General features: G+C 29.6%; 1 protein-coding gene across 9 annotated transcripts in view; it reads right to left on the bottom strand.

Annotated features, from left to right (window-relative positions):
* The window catches only part of LOC124359254 (regulating synaptic membrane exocytosis protein 2), a 206,148-nt gene that overhangs the window by 80,175 nt on the left and 111,260 nt on the right, over window positions 1–14,713 (bottom strand). For 8 of the 9 annotated variants that reach the window (XM_046811843.1, XM_046811844.1, XM_046811846.1 and 5 more), the window contains exons 6-7: window positions 12,661–12,846; window positions 1,105–1,235 (exon numbers count right to left, since the gene is read on the bottom strand). In XM_046811843.1, coding sequence (XP_046667799.1) covers window positions 1,105–1,235; window positions 12,661–12,846 — 317 coding nt within the window. The remainder of the gene's footprint in view (window positions 1–1,104; window positions 1,236–12,660; window positions 12,847–14,713) is intronic. The other variant, XM_046811847.1, reaches the window with a different exon arrangement.

Genomic DNA, 14,713 nt, shown 5'->3' with positions numbered 1-14,713 from the left:
GTTTAATGATATTAAAAACACTTTATAATTTATATCATACTATTCCGATGGATTTCGGATGGACGACTGTTACTGACATTTTTATCACTGATCAGGACAATAGCTTATTTTAGCCCAACTAAAAATGTCTGCTGGCTTGCACATTCATAAAACTTGACGCGATAGGATCTTCTTTTTTTAAACAAATCACTAAGTTTGTATGTGCAGTGCAACATGTAATATTGAAATTGTAGGATGTGGATAATTCAGGGAAGGGAATATATTTGAAACCTTTGTAAATTAAAAGCTATTTAAAAATCAGAATCTTTATGTTTATATTCCAATTACATAAAACAATATTAAGTTATTTATTATATTCTTTTATAGTTAAAGTAAAATAAATTGTGTTAAACATTTCATCAGGTTGTTCCACTATTTTTATTTTGCAAAAAAATAAAAAAAATGTGAAACAATTTGAAACTAACATGCTATTTTTCTAAACAGCTGATTCCAACATTTCGTGCAGTGAAATATCAATCTGGTTTACCAACCACCTGAATAGTATAGTAAAAATTCCCTTCAATCAACCATACAAAAATTGGTGTTTATCAATTATTTTATAAAATCCACAAGGAAAGTGTAACATACATGGTATTTTTTAAATCAATAAAAAATCAACTTTCTTTTGATTAAGTACAAAATGGATCATTGCATTAAAAAAAATTGAATTTAATTCTATACCACCTGCTTGATGGTCTTGAAAAATATTTCATTATAATATTTAAAAACTAGAAAAAATTTCATGTAAGAAATACGTTCTATTACAGGTACTAATAAGAGAAGAGTGACAATTTGACCAAAAACAGTTTCCTGAGGGAAGTAAGTGAATGATACAACCAATAATTAACTAAACCACATTGATATTTTGGTCTTGTTATTAAAAACAGTCAATTTAATCTTTGCTATATCTCTTACAGTCTCCAAGATCCCTTCAGTGTGCATACACAATATAGGAAATAGACAATTTAATTTTTCTTCTCAATTTCAGTATTGGTTTTATCACCATTAATATGATCCAATGCAAGTATTTATATTTATTTGGTTTTGGATTGTAGTGAAGCTGACCTGTAAACGGCCGCCAACACTACTGTTTGTGAGAGCAGGCAGTCGATGGGAGCGGGAACTTGCATGTAGCTCGGGTGAGCCAGGCGATGTAACCAGCACACTCGGCTTGTCCTTCCTCCCCTCGTACACATCTGCAACACCCGCTCACCTCATATAGTTTTACTTCACTAAAATGAAATTATTTGAGATTCTATGAAATTAGCATTGGTTTCTTATTCTAAAATGGAAATCCTAATAAAAAACTAGAATATCCTTAAAAAAGTTTGTGTTACGATGTGTTAAATGGATAAAATTTAGGACAATTTTGTATAGACAAGACTTATTATTATATTTCTTTCCTTATACTCTTAATTTAGTGAAACTCACTTTATTTAGACAAATACGCATGTAAAATACAAAAATAATAAATTCTGAAAATGAAAATTATGATCTTTTCCGAATATTGCTTTATAAGATGTTTGTTACAATACTTAAATCTACTAAAGATCTGAAAAACAGATGCAAACCAAGAAGGAAGATGCAAACTACTACCTATTTTGGTTTCAGATATAAGCTAGGTATCAATTTCTACAAGAATAAATTATACCTAATTTTATACTGTATTGCAGCAGTTGGTTAAATACAAACTGTTATTTTGAATTTAGGATAGTGTTTATTGGCTTTCAGTTCATCTTTAATCTATTTGGAAATCTTTGATAAATGATTTCTCCAGTGTATATGTAAATTCAAAAATGTTGAATTTTTAATTTAATATACAAAGCTTTAACATTATAATAACAATCCTTTTTACTATAATAGTAATTCATAGTAAATTCTTTTTAGAAATATTTCTTATATGTTTACCTTAACAATGAAAATTAATATGATAAATTAATTAATTAATTACAAATGATAGAATTAACTAAGCTAAGACGTAAATGTTTCATTCATGAAATGTTTAAAACTTATTTTTGAGATTTTCTTTATATATTACTTATTTATACTGTGAGATTATTATTATGTAATAAATGTGCAAAAATTAATAAAATATTATTGTTTGTGAAACCTAAAGTATAAAACAAACACCAAAATTATAAAGGACATTTGCTATTGTTTAGTTAAAACAACCATGAACTATCTTGTTTTTATAATAAGTTTTTGTTAATAATAAACTTATAAGTGATAATCTGGTCTAGTACGCTGCCAGCTAAAAAACTCTACATTTATCTAAAACAATGTAATAACTATTTGACATGCTATATGAATGTAACGTTAAGTGAAGGTAATGCACCTGAAAATGATGATTTTCTCAACACATTACAAGATATTACTACAAATGATCTCATTCTCTGAGATAATGCTGAAAAATAAAATTTGTGTTAGTGAATGACAGAATAGTGCCAAACTTGAAGCAGCTCTGCTTTTACCTGAAAAAGTAAACTACTAATCAAAGAGACAACTATTTCATAAGATAAAAAAACAAGCCAAATGAACTTAAATGAAAAGCAAATCATATCAAATGTTACAGGAATAGGATTGGATTGGAAAGGAAATATGAATCTGAAATGTGAAGTGATGAGCATAATACAAGTACAAATTACAAAAATATCAAGTACAATGTAATAATATCAAACAAAACCAGGAGAGCCAAGCTGGTTTACAGTAAACTATTAAATTATAATCAACAGCTCAAAATCAAACTACAACTGTAAGTACTTGCCTTGCTTTAACTGACTAAATTTACAAATGAATTATACAAAAATATGTATACAGTAATATAAGTACACTATTGTTTACATTTTAAACAAAAGTATATATTGAAATAAATTATTACTTTTAAAACATTTGTTAGAACAAATTTACAGACTGTTTTACCATAATATAATATAGATTTTATCAGGTACATAAAATTGACAATCAGTTTCTTATAAACTACTTTAAAATAGTTAAAACCTAGTTAAAAATGTACATCCTTTGCTTCTAAATTTGATTTAAAGGGTTACAAGATTTAAATACTAAAGACTATAAATTCTAGACAAGAGAGTAATGATTTAGTTTTAATTATTAATAGTCTAGCAATAATAATGTTTGACTGATAATATTCTAAGTATACAATTTAGATAACTATATTGGATGAGATATGGTGTTATATCAATGCTTATTGCTATGATCAAAAATAGTTATTTTGTGGCAATGTTGTGTTGGTGAAACTGAGATAGAAAAATGGTTAATACTGAACACACTGAAAAGGTTTGAATTATTCCCGATAAGTATAATATTAAAATAGTATAAATTACTTTATTTAAAATTTATAACTTACAGTTAACATATAGTACAGTTATACTAAGAGTTCCGTCAATCAGCCAGTTATGTGAACTGATTAACGGTCAAGAAATTCTTTATAGAACCCATCTGTTCTTTCAATCCTTTCTAGTACAAGTTCGTGTACTAAAAAGTACCATTCAAACCTCTCTTTTTAAGTAAAAATTAATTGGGAAAAGAATAGAACTATACAAATATTAAACTGAATTTAGAAAAAGATAAACCATCACGGTTCTGAAGGTAACCTGAAAATCACAGCTCTTTTTTGACTCTCAAGCACAGTATACATGGTGGTCCAGAAGGAAAGGAAAATATTTTAACATGTGATTGTAGACTAAAAACAAGACATATAAAAATATGTCTGGACATGCTTTGTTAACAACATAGGCTAGCAAAAGATTTTGCCCAGATTTACACTCCGATGATTAAATGAAACCGGACAAAAACCATTAGAACGGTAATTTAGACAAAAATTGATCGTTTCATATGAAATTTGACCTTCAAAATTGAATAAAATAGGTCCCAGAACTGCAAGTCTCTTAGATTATAAAATAACTTATTCTTAGGCGTTTGGTTACTTTAGTTGTGATTATTGTTATTGCATTTTTATCTGTGCAAAAAATTGATTTAAAACTCTATTTAGCATTTAATGTGTTTATCAGTAATTTAAATTAAATTAAAAGTCTATTTGTATTTAGAAATTTTTAACTTGTGTTTCACATTTCTTTTAATAATGCCTCACATAAATACTTACAAAAATTTTCACACCGAATAAGCAGATATGGTTTATGTGTGTGGCTTTTGTAATGGTGATACTACAGCCTCAGTTGCTGAATATCAACGTCGCTCGGTTTCCTCAGTGAACCAAATCATGTGGTATTTATCAGAATTTTTATTAATCTTTGTGAGACTTGTTGTTTTCCTAGTGCAAGCATTTCATCTCATCAAAGGCTTCAACATAAAAATGATACTGTAAGTATTCTTCAAGCAGTTGAACATAGTCCTATTCCAAGTTCGCAGAGAATATTTATGCAACTTAATATCCCAAAAACTTGTGTGTTGCAAACTTTACACTTACACAGATTGTGTGTTTTCATATGCAAAAAGTGCAAAATCTTCAGTCAGGAGACAATGCTGTACGTCTGCAATTCTGTGAATGGATTGAAATACACCGTTGTATTATTTCAAGGATACTTTCCAAGAAGCTACATTTACTCGTGATGGTGTCAACAATACCAGTAATTTCAGTCAGTGGACAGATGAGAATCCTCATGCTGCAATGGACAATAAGTGTCAGCACAGATTTTCAGTCATGTGTGGTTTGGTGTTGTAGCTGATGAATTAATTTCATACTATACCTGTAAAACTGACATGTAGCAGAAATGTACATGGCATTTTTACATAATGAATTGTTTACTATCTGGAAAAAACACCAATTTTAACACACATGAATATGTATTTTCAACATCATGACGGTACATGACAGCTCATGGAGTTAGAAATGTTTAGATGAGCACTTTACAAACTGTTTAATTCTGGAGGAGTTATTAACTGGCCGCCAAGATCTCCAGACCTTACCCCACTGGACTATTGCATATGGAGTTGGATGAAAAGTAAAGTTTAAAAAGTGAAAGACAATACACAAGGTGAATTGATTACTTGGATTTTTGATGCTCCTGCCCTCGAAAGGAAAAGAAAGATGTTCTTGCAACAGCAATACAAAATTGCTCCTGATATCTCTGACTGAAATAATATCATATTAAATGAAGTAGATAAATTCTGCATCAATATTTTTGAGCAATTGCTTGATAAAAATCAATTTAGACTTGGATCACAAGTCACTTTATCTGTTGTCGAAATGGCTGCATTTATGTATGTGCGAGATCACATTTTTTATAGTCTAATGATAATATTTTTAATGATAATGATGGTAGTAAAATATAGTTAAAGTAAATATAAAAATATTCCTTAATTCTAGTTCAGCCCAAATATTTAATACAGGTATTTAAATATAAAACATTAAAAAAATTATACCTTTGACCTCCAACATCCAATATTAATTAAGATGTTTGAGTTAATCTTGAAAAAAAAACCGTGTCCTATTTGTTAGTATATTAGTAAATATTTTATTTAAAAAATCACTTCCATAATCTACACATAAGGTTAAAGTAACACCACATGCATAATTTTCTATGTCCTATCAAATTTACAATTCTTTTTTTATAGTCCCTGCAAGGGCAGGATACTTGACACCATCAGAATCATGAGTTCCTATTCTATTCTCCCATTATTTTTATTTCATTTGTATTATTTTCACTGCTAAACCAATATTATTGATCAAATATGAGAAAAGCGTGAATCCCTTGAGTTTACTTACATTAGTTTAGTTTACTTTCTTTTTACCTAATCACAAATGTCAGTTACTTATAGAATTAAAATTATTTTATTGTAAATTTGTTTGATAATTTCTTTGATTTGTTTTTTTTTTTAATAATGTTACACATTTTCTGAAATCTAGAAGTTACAGCTGTTTGTATTCTAATAATTAAATTTGGAATCTTGTATTTTAGATTATATTAGATTAAAAGGAGGTATAAAGGCTCTTAGTTTCCAACATATAAATTTTATTGAGAACCAAGTTCACTAGTAGGACCTGCCTATCCCCTATGCCTTCAACAATTTCAAAATCTCTGTCTAAAGCTGATGTCAAATTCATCACATCTATTGAGGTTTTAAATAGGGTTCTTTTCCTAACCTCAAGTCTCTCACAATCCAGAATAATGTCTAATCCAGCAGTCTCCTCCCATTTATTACATAGTCTACACTTAGAACCTTCATTAGTGAGTCCTAAGGTGTGCAAGTATTTCCTGAATTGACCATGTCCAGTACTAAGGAAAATGATCTGAATCAGGTCTTTGTTTAGTTCATTAGCCAGTTTGTGAACTAGATGTTAGTACTTCTAATGAGCAAAATAATTGTTCAGAGAAAGTTTGCCACTGGTGACAATGCTTTTCTCTAAACTAAGAGCTTAGATAAGCAGTTGATTTGCTTATGCTACAAAACTCATTCAGGTCCAAAAAAATGCTTCTTTGAGCAATTTCTCACTAGTTTGTCATCAATCTAATATTTTAATAAGTTGTATAAAAATATCAAAAGTGCACAATTTCAAAATACGTTATATGAAATGAATAACTATGATAAAATTATACCTTTATAAAACATCTGGAACATTTTCAAATTACTGTTACTGGCTCTAAACAATTAAGTTTTTTCTATGATTGGCAAATGTAAAGCTTAACTTATCCCCTTCATCATATCCCACGTGAACCAGATTATTAACACAAGGCAAAAATTAATAAGAAACGCTACTGTACAATTAAAAGTATCTTTTTCTTGTATCCTTCCTAAAAAAATCTAATGACATATAAAGATACATACACCAGCATATATAAACACAAACACGAATGCGGTACCTAAACCAAGCATTTGCTCAATACTTATATGGTTTTTTTCCAACCATAGAACAACTGGATCACAATTCAAGCACTTGTTTATTTGTCTAAGATTTAAAATATTCTATAACTCATAATCTAGTGCTTTGTCATAGAAGTAATTTCATTTTATTCACACCAGCCATTGCTACTTCAGTTTGGCATAAGGCTACAGAAAATAGTTCAATTTGCTCTACTAAGTCTGCTCTACTAAGTATACAGCTGGCTGGAGTGATAAATAATTACGCCAATTAAGATATTTACTACAAAACCCCTGTGAAAAAACATGATTGGATCTATCTTCATGTAGGTAATCCATCCATATTAATTTAACCACCTGGACTCTCCTGATCGGCTGTACATCGGAAGGATAGATGGGAAGAATCAACTTTATTTCATTGAGTTACATCTAGCAGTTATTATTACACTACATACCTATCTAGTAAAACAAAACATTCTTATTGATATAGTACCATTTAACCAAAAAATTGTTATTACTACCATATCCATAGAAACATTATTTCCGTCATAACTTTATTTTGAGATATTAGAAAAACCTTGTGATATCAGTCTAAGATAAAGTTAGACCAGTAATATAAGACCAGTAAGTTAGTTGTAATATGTCAGTCCTATTTGAATAATGAATGGTCAACTAAAACCGTTTTTTTAATTATTTTATTTCCAGACACGTGTTTTGGTATTAAACCATCATCAGTGTGAACATTAATCTCTAAATAAATAATAATCCTATTTGATAAAATATGTAATAAATTACTCTATATTTATGTTTTATATGTCAGCAACATTTCTCTAATTGAAGGATGTTTTTCAGAATAATTAAGTCTTATCCATAGTCATTATCATTTTGAGTCTGGGATAAGGTTAAAGAATGATTTATTTTAATATTACATAGGCCAAGTGTAATCAAAGCTTAGTAGTATATCCTGAGTGCCAAACAAATATTTTTTGAAACTGTGATATAAAATATAGTGAGTTTAAAAAAGTAAATACACAGTTATTGGTAATTAAATTGTTTCTTTGCGACATTTCATTTGTTAACAATTAATTAAGATATGAAATATAGATTTATTCCTATAAAATGTTTATATTGTTTACTAATCTATTTTTCACTGTTTCAGACTTGAAAAGAAAATAAATCAAAGCTAGGGTGTAATCAGATGATTATAGAGCCAAAAAGAGTTACATGTGTGATGACCTAATGGAATTTTCACACAGCAGAATAATCAAAGCAGATCCGGTTGATATTCAGTGACCAGATCTGAGCATGTATAAAGGAAACAGTGAGGAAATAGGCCCAGTGACCTTTTCTAATGTGATTAGCAGTTGGAGTGTTACTGTAATGGACAACAGAAGATCAAAAAGAAAATAAATATAATAAAACTCACTATTTTGATGTAAATTTTTGTTTAAATTATACGAAATCTAAAAAAATTTTTCAAAACACTTTACTAGAAGATTATAAAGTTGAATGGATATTGCAAAAAGTCACTCTATACATTAAAAAAAAATTCAATTTACTGAGAAAGTATACTTTCCAGCTAAATAATTCAATGTGATTTTATCATGAGACAATTTTCGTACAGGTTGCATATTTTAATCTACGTGATATTCTGCACAATTTGAAACTAGTAGAGTTATTACGTACAACATATATAATCCCAGTTTCTTTCGGAACTTTATTTAGGACTAAACAGGGTCTTAAAATTATCTTTGTCTGATCGTTTGTTCATGTCTGCGGTTACACGGGACTTGATAGAAAAGTTCTAAACACTTGAAACACGGTACAAAGGTTCCTCTTGGTCCAAGGAAGAAATCTATTGATTTTGGGGTTAAAAGTTAAAAGGGCAGTCTGTGTGTACAATAATTCTTTTCTTAAGTCCTATCAAGTCCTTTGATATTCTGTTTTATGGTTTATTAAAATTACTTAAAGATTATTTTATTATATATTTAAAAAAATTAAATTTCTTTTTGATAACTGTAACCCAGCAATAAATACCATATCCCAAAGTCTACACGAATATCTTAATCTTTAATTAACTTTTCGTACTTGACTAAAATGTACATTGTATACACTTAAGAAGGATGGACTGACTTGCACTAAGTTGCACTGTCCTTGACAATGTTTCAATTGTATAATATAAAATTTATATGTGTGTGTGTGTGTGTGTATATATACACATGTACATATATACATACATATATATATATATATATATATATATATATATATATATATATATATATATATATATATATATATATATATATGTATTGTATATTGAATTATATATATATGTATATGAATGTATATGTATGGGCCAATGCAAAGTAACGCAAACTTATAAACATGATAGCTGCTGTAATTTTTTATAGATCCAGACTAAAATTTGTACTGGGATAGTTAGTACTTGTATATACGAGGGGTATTAGAAAAATAAGGTTCCCTATACCGCCGAGACAGAATGCGATATGTTGGGACAAATCTGGCAACACTGTCTTACTCATCAGCTGTCCCTCTCTATATCCATACCACTCTCGCCTCGCTACGTCCAACAGTGCCGGCCTAGCTGCTTTCGAAGATGGAGCTCCCTATCGTTGTTACCGCCAGATGCGAAATTCGTGTTGTGATACGTTTTTTTAAATGCAAAACAGATTTCACCTGTTGAAATTCATCGTCAGTTAATCGAAGTTTATGGGGAAAACTGCATATCTGTTCAGCACGTTCGGAAATGGTGTAGAGAATTCAGTGAAGGCCACATGGAAATTCACGATGAAAACCGAAGTGGACGGCTTTCAGTTTCAGATGGAGTTGTTCAAAAAGTTGAGACAATATTGCTTGAAGATCGGAGAATCACCATTCACAGGAACCACAGTAAACTCTGACAGATATTGCGACACAGTAAGAAAACTGAAACGCGCGATCCAGAACCGCCGCAGAGGAAAATTGTCCAGTGGTGTGAGGCTTCTCCATGACAACGCTCGACCTCATGTCTCACGTCAAACTCAAGAACTGCTGACAAATATTGGCTGGACTGTTGTGCCCCATCCCCCCTACAGCCCAGACCTAGCCCCAAGTGATTATCACTTATTCCCAAAATTAAAGGAACAATAGGGTGGCCAACGCTTCAGTACCGATGATGAAGTCAAGGAAGAGGTTACTCGATTCCTCAAAGGATTGGCGGCAGAATTCTACAACATGGGGATAGAAAAGTTGGAGCATCGTCTACAAAAGTGTTTGGACAAAAACGGTGATTATGTGGAAAAATAGCTTAACTCTTAAGTTTTAAATTGATGTATAACACTAAGTAGAAATATAGAGCTGTCTATTTGAAAAAATCATGGGAACCTTATTTATCTAATACCCCTCGTAGTTTGGATGAGTCAGTTAGTAAGTCTAAACCAATAAAAGTTGGTGGCCAATAAACCAATAATTTGTAGTCGTGAAAAGTCAAATCTTTATTAATTCCCAATATAGACAAAAAAAATGCTTGTTTTGAAAATAGGTAATTATAAAACATTTTTATACTTGCACTTTTTTGAGAAAGAATGATTAAATCTTAGTTATGAATTGTAGAGCAAAACAAAACTTGTTTTAGATTTTCAATTTATTTACAATAATGTTTATTGTGACATATCTCCAGATGTCCAATAGTGGCTGTACAAAGTTGTGAATAGTACACAACAATATTACCAAAGTAATTATAAAAACCAAAACTGCTTTATTGTTCAACAGATTCAGATTAGACTTGCTACAGACAGTATTTGTACATAGCATGGCTGAGGTTTTTAGCTATTAATAACCAATAAAAAGTTTCAAATTGGTGGCCATTTGCATTTGTACAAAACTTAATTCAATTATATAGACTGAAAACAATAAATGTTTTTAAATGATTAAGTATGTTAAATAACTCTTATATTTAACACATGTTTCACATCTCTTGAAGTTTTAACACATGGCAGCTGATCAAACTTTGGAAACAAAATTATTATAATACGTCAGTTATTATATAATGTAGAGCAAAACAAAAATGTGTTTTTAATTATCAGGTAACTTATAATAACATTTGTTATTACGTAGATTTTTATATCTTATAAAGTTTTTAGGTAAAAAGTTTTGAGTAACATTGTGGAAATAGTGGTACTAAGATGGTACTTATGCATTACTTGAAAAAAATTGGTTTGCTAGTCTTAAACAAAAAAAGGCTTCAAGTAGCAGTCATACACCTTTTTTTATATTGCGTATTTCACAATACAAATCAAAATAACCCTTTTATAAAATTGTTATTAATTTCAAGCAAATTGAATTTTTATTAATATTTTCTGAAATCTCAAGCTCTCAAGACGGTGGCCATTAAAATACTTTTAAAATATACAATTATAAGTTATAAGTGAATATGGTTACAAATTTTGTAAATCAAGTTCACGATTTTACAAACAATATGCTTCATACGATTTTTATCTTGTAAGGTTTAAAGATGATGGAGTTTCTAAGTGCTCGAAAGTGTTACGAGTATATTAACATGACAACTTTAAGAGTGTTCTTCTCATCAGTGTGGTACAAATTAAACATCACAATAATAATGCATAATCAATTTTGTACTTCAGGATGACAGCCACATGTGAAATATAACTTTCTTCCAAAGGCGGAAGAAATATTTTTTTGCAAGGGATTTATTAAAGTTTTAGAACAAATTATAGGTATAATGATAATGTATAGCACAATTTTATACAAATTACAATAATTATCATTTGAAAGAGGATGTTAGTTTTAAACTAAAATATAAAATTCAACGACATTATAAATACTATTTTTATCAGAAAAAATAATTGTAATTATTAGGTAATTTAAAAAAAGAAAGGTGGCAAAGGACAATATTTATTTGAATTCTACCATTTCAACTCGAAAAAAAAAATAATAATGTATTTAAAAAACAATTAGTATAGTGAATATTTTCCAATGCTTTGATATTATTTTCATTACTATCCTTTTTATAAGTGCACACAACATATGCTGTGTGCCTGGGGTGTATATGGACGGTAACAGACCTCTGGGGAGTATAACACTGAACTGGTAATCGTAAAATAAGACTAACATACCAAAGTTCTATATATACATGTTTTCTCCAAGTCCATAAATAACAGAGTTGAGATTTTTTTTTAATTTGAACAGCTACCATATGGGATTGAAATGGCATACCAAGGTACACTTAAACATACTTACCCGAGATATTTATAAGATACATTTTTGTACATAGTTTCAACTTGTTTGGTCTTTGTACCTAAAATATATACAGTCCTCAGTATTTTTACTGAGACACATAGATCTGTTGGACTCCTACCCTAAGACAATTTCTGTTCTCCCTCATGTGGGATCCAAAGACAAAGGTCATGCTCACTCATTTGGTTATCCTTTGGCACCCTTGTTAAAGATTTAAGAAGTTAAGAAGGGATGGTCACAATATTTCCACTATGTGTACTAAGACATTCAATATTCAGTATTATATTATAACTATTACCATAGTCACATCTACTCACTGCTCTATTTTATTGGACACAAGATAACTTCCAGAAAGTTACTGCCATGTCATGCTATCTATTATTTATAGCACTTATACGGTTTAATAACTAATATTTGTTATATTCAAAGCAATCAAAATAGTAATACTTCAAAAAACTGTGTTTAAATCTTGTTTGTTGTAGTTGTTATGTTTGGCAAAGATTATAAAAGACACAGAGTTCTAACCTTTGTGGGTCGAGGTTGGGGAGGTGGGATAACGTCCCCGGTAACTCGAACCTCTTCGGTTTGGTAGCGCTCGAGTTACAATCAGTTCTACTTGGGGCTCTTGCTTGGATTCAGCAATGATGTCATAGACTTCCTGATAGCTCTTGCCTTGTAGTGACCGGCCATTCCACTCAACCACTTCGTCTCCTGCACACAACATCACAGGTCGAGTAGATGGTTATATACAATTATTAAAGTGAACAGTTGTTTTCTTGCTGATTTGGAATAGTTCTAGGTGGTGATGTGGTTTAGAAAATAGCCAGTCCTCAACAGCAAAATACATTGTAACAGTTTATTCAAGTAAGAAGTGACTGAACCAACATTTGCACCAGTATATGAATAACTAAATTATCTGCCTAAAACATATAAATGACCAGAACAAACAACCATTTGTGAAAATCTAGGTTTATTACAAAGCAGTAATTGTATTTTAAAACACTGATTCATATAAATAAAAATACAATATCACAGAATAAGTAAAAAAAGAGCACATTTTGTATGTATTTTGCAGTATAAAATATTTACAAAAAAAAGTGTCCCACATCTTTTTGAAACTATATAAATTATTAAGTGCCCTGATCAATTCTTTCTTTTCATAATTTTGGAAATATGCAAATACTTGGCATATGCATTAAAAATGTGAATAACTGTGCTAACATAATTTTATTAGGCATAAATGGAAATGCCAAATGGTTGCATTTGATTTGAGAGAAAATCCCAGCCTTTACAGGGACATAATAAAAATGGTTTGAGGTAAGATTTAAAATGTATGTATTCCTTAGTTTGATAACATTATTAAAATAGGCCTAATTAATAAATTAAAGTAATGTTTAGAAATTCGTTTTTATCAAAGAGAAAGATAATTTATGTTTCTTTTATTATTTATTAATCATTTATGTATACTTTTATTTTTCTGTTGTCAAGAATAAATTTGTCAAATCAAATTTTTTGACATAAAAATTTATACAGGTGAGAATCATTTAAAGAATGCTTTGTGTATAGTGAAACTTGTACAGTAAGCAGTAAAGTGTGTCAATAAAGAGTAAAAAGTAAGATTTACTGTATAAAAATTTACTTATGCATGTACATAACTGTACTTAAGTTTGAAGTAAACAAAAATTGGATAGTTTATTATATCACAAGAAATTACAACAAAACAAAAATTTGAATCAAAATATTTTAATTGCCATACATGTTATATTTGAACATTATAATTCTGACCAATTAGTAAAATTCAGGGAATAATCTACTAGTTTTGAAAACTTGTACATCTGCTTCTGAAAGGGTACTCATAACCATGCTAAAAATCCCTCATAGTGGGGCGAGCTGAGTGATGGAAGGGAGGTTTAAAGATACAGATATACAGTTTTTTGCAAATCTCTAAAAATACTATTTGTACAAATCTCTAAATAGAAGTAACAGTTATATAAAAAAAAGATACTATGCATATTTGTTGTAGAATTAATATTAAGTTATTTGTGATAATAAGTATAGTTGTAAATTCCAAACATAATATGATTATTATAGCCTTACATAATTCAAACAATTAGAATTATTACCCTACTCACATTTTCAATAGTTAACTCGAATGTTCTAGTTTTGAAAACTGATGTAATTTTTTTTCTTATTACAAAAGGATATAAATATTGTTTCTTCCTAATTTGAATTATTACTAACGGAGTGGCTATATGCCCGGTCACCGGTCTTGGTTTCAAAGAACGGGAACGACTATGACGTCACAGACTGTGACGCCAAAGGTTTTGAAGTAGCTCTAGCACTGTGCATTGTTATTAAAATGGCGGGTTGTAGAATGTTTAGTTCTTTTGAACACTTGAAAACTTTTATCAATAATAAAGAAAATACGGACCATATTCAATTAAGAATAAGTGATTCGAGAACAATTTTGCATTTCATGAAGAACTATATTTCATGAAATAGGTCTATACCCTAAATATAGGTACTCAATATTGTGCACCAAACTTCATAGTTGTGATTAAACTCCATAAGTGTGAAT

This window comes from Homalodisca vitripennis, chromosome 4 (genome assembly GCF_021130785.1).
Source record: "Homalodisca vitripennis isolate AUS2020 chromosome 4, UT_GWSS_2.1, whole genome shotgun sequence".
In the NCBI taxonomy this organism is placed as follows: Eukaryota; Metazoa; Arthropoda; class Insecta; order Hemiptera; family Cicadellidae; genus Homalodisca; species Homalodisca vitripennis.
Note: the sequence above shows the minus strand (reverse complement) of the source record. Positions and strands in the feature narration are given on the sequence as shown.